Source organism: Stegodyphus dumicola, chromosome 6 (assembly GCF_044657685.1).
Source record: "Stegodyphus dumicola isolate Sdum_Otavi_A_Nest chromosome 6, ASM4465768v1".
Lineage (NCBI taxonomy): Eukaryota > Metazoa > Arthropoda > Arachnida > Araneae > Eresidae > Stegodyphus > Stegodyphus dumicola.
In genome coordinates, this window is record NC_140773.1 from 94,674,613 (window position 1) to 94,688,368 (window position 13,756).

At 33.1% G+C, this 13,756-nt stretch overlaps 1 protein-coding gene across 2 annotated transcripts in view; it reads right to left on the minus strand.

The window, feature by feature from the left end:
• Pgant7 (N-acetylgalactosaminyltransferase 7) overlaps positions 1-13,756 on the minus strand; it is a 154,905-nt gene that overhangs the window by 56,910 nt on the left and 84,239 nt on the right. For both annotated transcript variants that reach the window (XM_085818678.1, XM_085818677.1), the window contains one exon: positions 2,494-2,701. In XM_085818678.1, coding sequence (XP_085674804.1) covers positions 2,494-2,701 — 208 coding nt within the window. The remainder of the gene's footprint in view (positions 1-2,493; positions 2,702-13,756) is intronic.

Below are 13,756 nucleotides of genomic sequence, written 5' to 3' on the forward strand. Positions count from 1 at the left end.
TATTTTTAATTATTTTTATGCATTGTTGGAAATGTAAGGTGGAAAGGAATTTGGTATTATTGGGAAAATTGTTATTACCAATGATTTAATTTAAAGTAATTAGGATTGTAAGGTAATTTTTATTAATTGAATGTATGTGCTCATGTATATTTTAAGTGGTGTTTTTGAATTTAATTATATTTTAATGAAATGATAGTTATTTTGTGAATTTTATACTTGTAGGAATTTGGTGTATGTTTAAGTTGAAATAAATGTGCATGGAAATAATTTAAATATTTGATAATAAATATTTGTAATGCTTCATGTATGAATTCGTTGGTGACGTGTATAATGTAATAGATGATTTAGAGGTAAAAGTTTTTGGATATTTTATTTATTTTATATGTGGAAATGTTTATATTTGTAAAGGGTAAATACTTTTTCGCGATCATGTAATTTCATATATGTTCTTTTTACCGGGTTTAAAGATTGAGAAAATTGTCATGTATTTTCGTGAAATTTTTTTAATTTATGAGATAAAAGCAGTGTACATGGATATACTGAAGAGTGTGCGCAATGCCATTTTTGTGCAATTCCGGGATGTTTTTTTAAGTAAAAATAAGTCGACGTGTACATGGTTCAGTGATATTTTAATGAAATGATAGTTATTTTGTGAATTTTATGCTTGTAGGAATTTGGTTTACGTTTAAGTTGAAATAAACGTGCATGGAAATAATTTAAATATTTGATACTAAATATTTGTAATGCTTCATGTATGAATTCGTTGGTGACGTGTATAATGTAATAGATGATTTAGAGGTAAAAGTTTTTGGATATTTTATTTATTTTATATGTGGAAATGTTCATATTTGTAAAGGGTAAATACTTTTTTCGCGATCAGGTAATTTCATATATGTTCTTTTTACCGGGTTTAAAGATTGAGAAAATTGTCATGTATTTTCGCGAAATTTTTCGAATTTATGAGAAAAAAGCAGTGTACATGGATATAGTGAAGAGTGTGCGCAATGCCATTTTTGTGCAATTCTGGGATGTTTTTTTAAGTAAAAATAAGTCGGCGTGTACATGGTTTATGTGTATGTGTTATTTTGAAAAACGCGTAAGGTGTATGGTATTGTGCACTTTTTCCGAATTTTGCAGTGAATATTTGTCATGATTAAGCAGTTTTGTTTGATAAAATTTCTAGCATAAGTGTAATTCGGCTAGTAGATTGTTGGAAGAAGTGTTCAGTAGATAAAAAGAAAAGAAACATGTCTTTACTTCGTGAAGACAAAATGGTGGCGGGGAAAAAAAAAATAGAGGGTTGCTGTAGGGGAGTTGGTCGCCAAATTTTCGCCAAAAAATCGCCAAGTTACCGTAATGTAAAGATCAACCAAAATAACCTTTGCAAAAATATGATTACTGACCAGGAGAATTTTACGAGAGATCTATCTTCTATACATTCAACCTGATAACCAAATAAATGAATAGGTGGCCATGGCATAACTGTGGAAATAGATGGTAGTCTCTTTGCCCAGTAAAATAAAATATAAAAATATGAAATAGTAAAATAAAATAAAATATTGAAAGCCAGTATAATAAATAAAGACAGTATGACTGAGTACTTTATTGTTCAAGTTCCAAATAAAGAGGAAACCACACTCATGGCAAAAATCATGGATCACGTACAAGCCTATTTATTCAGACTGTTTAAGAGAATGCAAAACAGAGGAACTGGGAAACACTTCATAGTGAATCATAAATTTTATTATATGGATCTGAAAACGGCTGCACATACACAAATTATTGAAAAACTAGGGCTCCAGTAAGTGGCAAAATTAAAAGCAATGAGGCACGGCTTATCATTATCTTGAGTTCTATCTTGTGGGATTAATGTGGAGAAAATCCTTATGATTTGAAAATGTGTTTGATACCATATTAAAAGCAATCGCAGAAATATGGTAGATAGAAACTGTATGTGGAAAATAAACAGACATTTCAATAAGACATGAAATTTTGGTGCACCATTATCATGGGATCTATTAAGATAAAGAAGTACCCTTTATATTCTAGTGTGAAGATTACCCAATGCAATTTTTTTTCTTTGGCAGCTATCCCTTACATTAGTTTACAGATGTCTTGAAATTTAGTTGACGACAGAGATGAAAAATTTTCCATTCATAACGATGAAAAAATATCACAAATTTCTGCACCTTATTTTAAGAAAATACATATCTATTTACAAGTATCTATAAGTCTGTAGCCATCTTTTCCGACTACACACTAAAAATTAATCCCTCCCAAAAAATACCATAACTACATTTAATGCATGATAAAAAATAATTTAATACAAAAACACACTAATTATACAGCAATTATGCAATTTTAATAAATACAAAACTATTGTGTGTCTAAAATTACATTATAAAATTGTATAAATTATTTCTTAACAGATATGTACACATCTATCAAGAATCTCTATTTTAAAACACAATAAAGATAATAAAGATATATAACCTGTTTTGATAAATTGGTGTCAACAGAGGAGGAAGCCAATTTACATTTACTTCACAATGAGCATCTAGAAAAAGCACAACTTCGCCTTTTGAATACTGAGCTCCAAATGTTCTAGATCGAATAAGGCCTTCTCTTTGCTTATTTCTCACTAAGCGCACTCTTTTCCCAAACTGGCGAATATAATCTTCTAAATTCCCTTTTAAGTGTTCTTTGCAGACAAAAATTAATGAAAATAAAAAAGAATTAGTATAGATTCTGCACAAGAAGCAAAAATTATAACATAAAGCAAACATAAATGATAAAACATAAAAATTATAACATAAATGATATATCCAAAAGTGTAAAGTCATCACATAAAAACACATTTTTTATATCTTTCATGAATATAAAAATTTGAAAAGAATGTTGATGCAATGAAATTTTGATATTCAGTTTTGTTAGTCCAAAGGGGCTTTGTTCCTGACGACTACAGTTTTCGTCACTTTTTCGAATCACTCTGAATGTCCGTTTCACTTTTCAAATTGTTGCCACCAAATATTATCACCCTGTATTATATTTGAAGAAATTAAATAATGAAGAATCTCCATAAATATATGCATGTTTCTCACATTCTGATAAAACAAAGGTACCTAGAGCCATCAAATTTTGAATGACGTAATCATACTGCGAATATGGACATCTGGAAGCCCAAATTTGAAATTTGTTTCATTATCAATTTCATATTTTGTAAAACTTTAACGAATTTTTGATTAACAAATTCAGGGATTTCAAAGGGAGCAATGGCAACATTGCACAGAAAAAACATTTTTACCTCCAGCATGCAAGACTGTGTATTGGAAATTCTAAAGATATGCTCATTTTAAAATTATTTTGCAATACTGCTTTTGAACTGAATTTTATGGTTTAAGTGCGAAGAATATGATATTTAATAAATAAAGGTAACACATAAAATGTTAAAAAAATGCCCCTTTGGACGTAATTTAAAATCTGAAATCTTTCAGATTTCTTTTTGCTTTTCCTTTGTTTTGAAATTTTTTCCCCAAAATTTTTATTTAGATTACAGTAATACAAATAATTTGCCCAAGTTTATGAATACATACTTGCCAACCTATGACACACAAAAATCAGGAGATTTTTTTAAGAAATCAGGAGATTTTTCACAATGTTAAAAAGACTTTTTAAATGATAAAAATATAGTTTTTAATAATGAATGAACTTTAAGTAGTAACTAATTCTTAAATGCAAGCAACACAAAAATACCTTACACATAAAAAAATTTTTACTACACGCATCGTTTAAGAAAAGAAAAAAAAAAAAAAGACACTTTAATCAGTTTTCGTACAAATGTTATAAACAGTGGCAGATTTTGCTTTCTTTAAGAAAGAAACTTCATCATTGTGTTCACAGCAATTGCCATGTAGGCCTGCTTTCTCTAATAAAAGTTTTTCTAATGTGCCATCTCTAATATTAGATCTAAATTTAGTCCTCGTTTTCGCAACAACACTGAGGATCCTCTCGCACTCTGCATTACTATAGTGAACTGTCAAGATGGCCAACACAATTCTAGACAGTTCACTACATTTTAAAATTCCATCAGCACCTTTCAGTTTTGCAATTAAACTCCACTGGGTGTCAATCGTAGCTGATTTTATAACTTCATCCAAGTTTTCTAATTGTAAACTGCTGTTATGCAGCTGTTGGAACTGTTTCAATTTTTCCTTCCTTTTAGAACTCCTTTCAAGATAATAATAAATATCAACAATGTGTTCATCCACATTTATTGGTAAAGAAGTTGCCCCTTTATCAGCTGCTAAATTTAAGAGGTAACAGGTGCACCTCATAATCTGAATTTTCCTTTCTTAAGATGCCTGCAACACCAGCCTTATAAGCCTACAAATACTGGTGAATTATCGGCACCAAGTGCTAAGCAATTATCCAGAGTGCCTGCAGTTTTCTTTTAAAGTTTTAATAATTAACTGTGCTATATTAAAGCCTGTCAAATGTCCTTCTAAAGTGGGAACATAAAGTAAACTGCACTCAATTTCTGAAGACTCTGGATCAAAAAAAGACACAACAATTGGATACAGTTTTGAATCGGTATTATTGCTTCCATCAGTAGAGAGGCAGACCGGAGCTGTTTTAATGCAATCAATAACTGAAGATTTATTTTTCAAACCCATTTCTTTAACAATTGCACCTGTTTTGATTCTTGCACCTTGAGTATTTCTTAGCGATTTCACTATCGGGAAACATTTTTCTAAATAAAGCTGCAGCGTGATCCGATGCATTCAGTGGCAGGTTGTGCTCCAGTAAAAAGGCAGAGAACAGACATTCTGCATTAATAACTTTTTGGTCCTTTGTTTCCGAAGAAAAATTTAATTTTTCGTTTTTTTCAAAACAACTCATGTTATCCTTGTGTTTTTGTGTACGCACATGTTTGAGAACATCCGCCCTTCCAACATACGAAATCGAAAAATCGCAACGACAGGCGGTACACATCGCAAATTTATTACATTTCTTTGAGGAAATAATGGAAGGAAAGTCAACTGTGTACGATTTTTGAAACGTACACGAGTATTTCACCTTTCTCGCAGACGTAACAAAAGATGATAATTTTTGTCACTCACAAAGCAGAAGCTATCTGATTCGCAAGGTTTTTAGATATGATGTAGAGAAAATTCAATTGCTTTCAGACGTCCAAAAGCACTTTTTTTATACATATAACAAAGTATTAAGCCAAGTTGCATAAAAATCGTGAGAAATTTTAAGAATAAGAAAAAGTCGGGAGAAATATATTGTAAATCAGGTTGGCGGGAGAGCGGTTGAAAATCGGGAGTCTCCCGCCTAAATCAGGAGAGTTGGCAACTCTGTGAATATTTTAGCCTGATGTGATTTTGCATTATGATGCTTTCTTATGAAGATTTTATTTTTCAGTGCCAGAATTTGCTAAATTATCTTTTTCACTAGAATTGTACCACAGATGCCATTTAAATTTTTGCATATGTGCAAAGAGAAAGAAATGTGCTCTAAAATTTATGCGACTAAAACATCTGATGTATACACCATATACATCAGATGGTGTATACATCAGATGACATCAGTGATCATGACTTCCTTGTAAAATATTAAATTATATGATTTTTTCCCCCTTGCATTTCATTTAAGCTTATTGGACTGAATTAAGCTACTTCATCGATAGCGCATAAATCATGATAGAATAAATGCACTCTTAAAAATTCACTATATTTGTTTATCATAGAGACTGGTGCTATAACAATGTTATATTTCATTCATTTTACAACACAGAATGAACAAAATTTATATCATCTGAAGAATTATCTAATCATTGCCACATGTTCTATTCAAATATAATAATAAATCTAAAACGATGTATGAAAGAAATTAAAAAAAAAGTTTTTCACAAACGATTCAGTATTTCTCAAATTCAGTCCTCACTTCACTACAAGGCTAAAATGCATAAAAACTCAAAATATCAATATTAAAAATTACAAAGTAAATCTTAAACACCTATTTCCTTCAATAAATTCCAGAATGGATTAAGCATGATTTAATTTGCAACAATAAAAGAAGGCATTATCTTTGTTGTTGTGAAGCTTAGTTTCTCTAGATTGGCAACAAATCCACTATTCTGCAAAGTTTCAAATGTAAACAAACATTGAAGCCATGGCAAAAATAATTACTTAGCCGCACTTAAATAGCGTTTAAAGTGTTGATAATTCTACAAATATTGCATTCAAATTTACTAAAGGCCTAAAAATCTTAACCAGAAGATAAGAACAACATAATTCAATCATTTTTAAAGCAAAAAAATGCACAATTTGCAAACATATAAGAATAAAGAAACTTAGATGAGTAACAGAGGGGATCTATATATACATATATTTATATATTTTTGATGCAGCCGATTGCAAGCATAATTCAAGGTGCATATCTACATGTTATAGCAGTCTTATATACAAAATTTCAACGTTCTGAGGCTACTTGTTTTCGTGTTATACAAGATACGTACGTACGCACAGATGCGACGAAAAATTCTCTTCAGAATTCATTTTAAATCAGTTTTATAATTTTGTTAGAGTCTTTTATTCTGTCCTTACATGCAGATGTCAAGCAAAAACATCGTTAAATTGCATTCTATAGCTGTCAAAATGGATATCTTTGTTGAAATATGATGCCTGAAACTTTTTGCGATTACAATACTTCTTTTTTAGTTTTTTTTTTTTTTTTTTTTTTTTTTTTTTTAAAGAGAGAAACAAAATGCCTAGAACTCAAACTATATATTCCATAATTTTTTCTGCAAAACTAACGGAGAGAAGAATACGATTTAAATATTTCTCCTTTCCTCTATCTAAAAAAAAAAGTCTGTCCAAAATTTTATAAATCCAGTTTCATTCAAGTAAAGAATTCTGTATGACAAAACTATGAAAATGCTTAATAAGATTGTGTCTCTTTTAATAAACTGCACATATTTATAGTTAAGACTCTAGCTACAGGAGATTTATGCAAACATGTCTCAGCAAGCACATTTATCTTTTTTTTTTTTTTTTTTTTCCTTTGAATTAAAAATGAAGCCTCACAGAATGAATACCTTTGGACTCTAAAACTGATGCAGCATCAAAGTTCATGAGCATCCCAGTTGTTCTTCTATGAAAAGAATAAATCATGAAAGACAAAAGAGAAACCAAAAAGAAGCCTGAAATCATGCAATATGATTAATGTGTTCAAAACAATTTAATTTTAAAAGTCTGAAAGATGATGCTCTTTTAGAAATTTCTGAGAACATTCAACATTTAATACCTACCAAATCTAAAGGTAGACAGAACACTAATATTTTGTATTAATATCAAACTGATGTTTACATTGACCCCTTGAGAACAATTTAATATAAAAAATAACATTAAAAAATTAAATCAAGAAGCTAAACATAAATAAACATAAATAAAACTTAAAAATAGCTTAAAAACAAGCTATATTTAAGCAAAATATGCAGCTATTTTTCAGTTTTACGATAAAAAGTAAATTATTCCAGAAAAGCATTAAATTTCACACATATGTTACAAATAGGAATTTTTATTTCAAACATTGCTCTTCCATATATACATTTTTTAAAACTAAAAGTAAGTTTAACAGCTCAAAATGTTGTTTATAAATAAAAACATATGTACTGTTACGAATTTTGTATTTAAATAGGCAATTTTAGTAGAATTATACTTAAAATTGTTGTATTTCCCCATGCAACGCAGCCTGAGACAAATTTCAAGAGAAAGCTATGACAGAAAAGTAAGAACAAAGGGGTACATGCATTTAACATTGAGTAAATGGGTATCTCGGCAATTTCTATTTATATTAAATAAATGTAATTGGCCATTATTTAGCTGTAAGTCCACACTCTTTTTACCTTCCAGAAATCTACAGAAACAGAAAGTACTAGAAAGAGTTTGTATAGCCCTTTGAAAACTATTTAAGGCGGATCATCTGCTCTCATTAGTTTTTGTTATTGCAGGTTGTTTATTTAGCTACTGTTGTTGTTGTGAGTTCAGTGCGAGATCCGATTAGCTTTTTCTTTATATGTGCTTTGCACTGCATTGTATTCAGTTTTTCAGGCTGAAATGATTGCTTTAAAAGCTGCACTTGTCTATGCACTGGAAAATAATTATTCCAATATTTAGTCAGACTCGGCCTCTAGCCTTCAGGAAATACAAGGCACATGCGGTAAAAATCCACTTGTCAGAGCCATACAAAAACTCTTAATAAATACATCAAATACTACATAGCACTAACTTCAATGAATACCTGCCCACACTGGAATACTGGGTTATGAAATTGCAGATGCAACACCCAAAGGAGCAGCAACTGACCCCCATGTTTGCACACTTGAGGTGCCTTTCCCGGGCTTATTCTTAAAGCTGAGCTTGAAAGAGAATTATTGAAGCATTAGCAACATCTGCGGGAGACAGAGATTATTGGCAGAATAGTCTACAGATTTTTCCCAAAACTCTGTTGGCTTCTAAGAAGTGGCTCGCCTCACTTTACCCAGTTTCTAACAGAGCATGGTCCCTTCATGACTGTAAATACGCATATACATTCTTTGTCACTAAAACTCAATTCAATCAAAATATAAAGAAATCTCACTTACCTGTCAGACGCATTCTCGCCTTTTATCATTTTCTCAATATTTTATTGACAACACAATTAAATACATTTACAACAAGGAGAAGCCCATATAAACTTTGGTTAATGTTTCGCATTGGTGTTACATCTTTCGCAATCATCAAGGTTCTGAACTAGTCCGAAGAATTTAAGTGCACACAGCGCCATCTGGTACAATACAGTTTCTACAATGACTTGATTGCATTGCTTCAGACCACGAGAAAACAACTAGTGCTCATGCGGGATGGCAGGAGATCTGGACGACTATGTGTTCGTTTGCAGAGAGACTGCAGAACGTCATTTTAGACAGCCAGTAGTGGACTATATCCATGCATGGGTCGAAGTTGCTTAGAAAAAATTGCTATGCTTTGAAACATGTATGCGATTGTGTTAATACTGCATGTAATATCTCAGACAGGGTGGAATAATTTTCAGCTGCCATCCTCGTCACCAGCATAGCCCCCATACGCTCTGTGCTTGTAGATAATTTATTTTAAGTTAGTTTTTTCTGTTTATACTTATTTCCTTGGATTGTGAACCTTGAATTATATATTTTGCATTATTTATTATATTATTTTTACTTTTTATCAGTCACTCTCTTAATTGCTGATATTCATAATCACTGCATTATTCAGCTGATTATAACTCAGTTATACTTGTATTTAAACTATCTACAGCCCCCATTTATTGTTCACGTTGTGGATGCCTATTGACAGCACTTAAGCTGTAACTATCTATCTATATCTCTTTTAATGTGAAACTGAAATTATTCTCCTCACCTGCAATTCTCCTTTCTTCCATTACTCTACCACTGACTCGCTCAGCATTTGTTTGCAACCCCCCAGCACTCGTCTTGAACACAATATGCACCAAAGTTTTCCATGTAGACCAAGTTAATTAAGTCAGCGAGGCTACCTGGCCGGTATGCTAACTGCTAACTGCCCCAATGGATCAGCTGCCTCACTGTCGGTAGAAAAAAAGGAAGAAAATAGTTTGAAGAATAACTACTGATTATACTGCATGACATTGTGAACACTTGTACAAATATCTCTGAAGAAAATTCAAGAGTTCTGATCTATTTCTTTTGATAAGAATAAATTTTTATTAAACTATTGCCAGACTTGTGCTTTCACTGTATTATGAATCTGCACACATGCACCACTTTTTGGTGCCAGGAGCGGGAGACTGAATGCCTGACAGAAACAAGAGAAATCTTGTACTTTCAGTACTTCATCAGCGGCATCCAGGATCCTGAAATACAAAAAATTCTACGAATGGCAGATGTCAAGGATTTAAAAGTGCTCTGGTGTGCACCATGAAATTCAAGGCAGCCCAGCAAGCAACTCGTACAGACCGACACCCAATCAGAGCTGCACAAGTACAAGAGCCAGTGGATGAAATGGCTGCTCGCCTAGATGATTTAAACAGACAAGTTAATGCCTTGAGATGGAATATTAGTGGCAAGAAACCAGCCTGTGCTGGAAGTGCGGTGCTGAAAGCTGGAAACCAAGGAAATGCAGAACATCCCAGGGCACCGAAGCTAAGACCTCTCCCAGCAAGAAGCAGGGACACTATTTAGCGGCCACCTCACCGGGCAGAGGTTGCCAAATAATGAGAAGCCCCATTTTAAAGCATTTCAGATTTCATATGAGTGGTGGCAGTAATGGACTCTTCATCATGGGACATACGAATGGTGTTCCTTGCAATATGACCATCGATATAGGAGTGAATGTTACTATCATTCAAAACTATGTGGCTCAACAGCTGGGAGAAAACTTATCTGGCCCTTGCCCTGGGTTACCCTCCAGACTGTATCCAGGGAGAAGATCAACACTGAGGCAAAATTAAACATTAAAATCATGTTTGGAAATGTTGCCTGCCATCACACATGAGGCAGATATTACAAACCCTTGCATACTCGGATTGGACTTTCTAAGGAAATATTATTTTTCCTTGCACTTTAAAAATAACGAACTGCATTCTACCTCTGAGGACACATCACTATTCAGAATTAATAATGAAGTACTTAAATCTGTCCACCAAATCATAGCTCAAGACGATGTCACAATACTTCCTGGATAGCTGAAAATAAAAATTTCTGCTATGGCATCATGGAATATCCCAAGAACTGTAACAGCCCAAAAGGAGTAATAGTAGCCTCAGCACTCGTCAACCTATTGAGAACCGTTAACCTGGTGAGAATTGCCAATGTAACTGACAAGGTGAGAGTTAAGTAAGATTAAGAAAGGTAAAATGGTTTCAGCATGTACTCCAGTGACCACTAAACAAAACAGAAACATTCCAGAATCCGTGTTTTCAAAGGGCATTATATCGAAGTTATTGCAGAATTAAGTGATAGAGAGAGGATTGCTGCCGAACGTGTCATTCAAGAATTTCATAAGGTTTTCTCCTGCTCGTCTTCTGACGTGGGTCGAACCAGTTTGACACAGCATACTGGGAATCCTCCACCAATTAAGCAACATCCAAGACTTCAACTGATTGTTAAACAGGAAGAGATAGGAAAACTTTTAAATAATATGCAAGAAAGCAATGTCATCGAGCCTCCAGCAGGTCTATGGGCATCGCCCATCATTCTAGTCAGAAAGAAATACAGTTTAACTAGATTTTGCGTGGACTATTGCTGGTTGAATGAGGTTATGAATTAAGACAGCTACCCTCTTCCAAGACTTGATGATATTCTGGACACTCTTTCTGGAAGCAATTGGTTTTCGACCTAATGACCAAGAAAAGACGGCATTTACTACCAAACAAGGACTTTGGCAGTTCGAGGTGATGCCATTTGGACTCTGCAATGCATCGGCTACATTCGAACGCCTAATGGAGACTGTTTTGAAAGGTCTTTCCTACGATGCCTGTCTGATATACCTGGATGACATCATCACATCGGGAAGAGTTTTGATGAACATCCAGAAAATCTTAGAAAGGTGCTCCAGAAACTGAAAGAAGCAATCTAAAGTTGAGTCCCACTAAATGCAAATTATTCAGACAGGAAGTGACTTACCTCAGACTATTTATTCAGACATATCATCTCTGTGTGTGCATGGATGCTGAAAAGGTGTCAGCTGTTATAGACTGGAAACACCCAGAAAATGTCAATCAGCTGAGAAAATTCCTAGGGATTTGTACCTACTATAGGAGATTCATAAAGGATTTTTCTTCCATTGCAAGACCCCTTCATAAGTTGACAGAGAGCAAGTAAAAGCTTTTGTGGACAAAAGAATGTGAGGATGCATTTAACAACCTGAAGAAAGGTTGTTATGGTAGGCGAAGCTGGCAGTTTATTTCGCATAGGAGCGGGTGGTTGTTGTTGGAATGAGCCAGTCATATTAGCCAGTGTAGCAGAAGACAGTTGAATAGCAACAATGGCTGAGATTTGTTTTTCATTTGTTGAATGCAAGGCCATATTGAAGTGGTACTAGAAGTAAGAGAATATTCATGTGGTACAACAGCAGTGGCAGAGAGAATTTGGAACACCACACCAATGCGTTGAACAATTGCCTGCATTCACGATAAATTCAAAGCTGGCAAAACTGTTAAGATGTGCACAAGGAAAAATATGGCCAATTATGAACAGCTACAAGTCTATAGTGCAAAAATTTCACCTGACCACCAACATTTCACCCGATCACCACAAAAATCAGTTTACCAGGGAGCATGTGAAAGTGAGATGAGCCGGTCAAGCAAAAGATGCATTCTGAAGAGTACAAAGTACATCCTGAAGTGTACATTCCAAAACTACTATATGCGATGTATGAGAACAACACAGACTGTGAATGGTACTGTGAGTAGTGTGAATTGTTTCAGCATATGGTGGTGAGGATGACAAATTCGCAGGGAAGTTTTTGCAGCCTGATAAAGCACATTTCAAACTTAATAGTACTATAACCACCACAATTGTGTCTATCTGACAAAATCTATTGATATTTGTCAATATCAGGGGTTCTGAAAACCCTCACACTCAAGTGGACATGGCAGTGAATCTACCGGGGTTGCTATGTGCCATAGTCTCTTAGTACATGGTTTGATTGGTTCCTTTTTCGATAGTACTATGATTGGTGAGGCATGTCTTGATATGCTCTTCGGACAAGGATTTTGTTTGCAATCCAAAACCTGTACAGTGATACACCAAACAGGTCTTTTATGTGCAACAAGATGGAGCTCTGTCTAACTGACTTTTCTTTAGCCAATTCTCAGTTCTTCATCTAAATCATTCTTGTCTGTTCACAACTTCCAGAACATACTTTCTTTTTTTTTTTTTAATCAGATAAAGTTTCAGTGTTCATTTCTTGAGAAATCTCATAAACACGATGCAAAATGCAGTAACATGAGATGAACAAAATTTTCCACAGAAAAAAATCATGAGATGAACAAAACTTTCCATAGGCAAAAAGACTCACTCTCACGCATACACACAGACAAATACTATATATATTTATACAGATAAATAATTGATCTAACTATTCTAAAGTTCATCTTGAAATAAAAGAAGCTATCTCCACTTTTTCTTAGCCCTCCTCCTAACTAAAAAAAAAAAAAAAAAAAAAAAAAAAGCTACATGAATTAGCTGCATAAATGCTCCAACCACTGTATACATTTACAAGGATTTTATAACGAAATCTAAGAATTACTTTTTAGTTTTCTTCAAATTTGATTTCATTAGAACTTTGTAGTTCATAGATAATCGAAAGTTTACAAAATCCTAAATTTTCGTATCTATAAAGTTCTAAAATTTTGTAGATGCAATGCATATTTGACTAAGTAAATGATGTTGCAGTCCATGAGATTTTCCCTTCCTGATGATCTGAAGAAGAGAAACTTGAATTTGATCTTAAAATACACAAAAACTTTGTATAAAATTAAAACAAATTTTGTTGAACAACATTCACTGGTAGATTGTTAAGAAAATAGCAGTCCTGATCTATCAGTTTAACTCTTTTTTAAAACCATGTTTTGTCTTAATAATCAAGGAACTGTAACCAGTATTTTTGTAAAACAGAAAAATATTATTACATAAAAATAAAATAATAAACATATAAAAATAAAAAATCTGAAAACTTTTGGATTTTATATT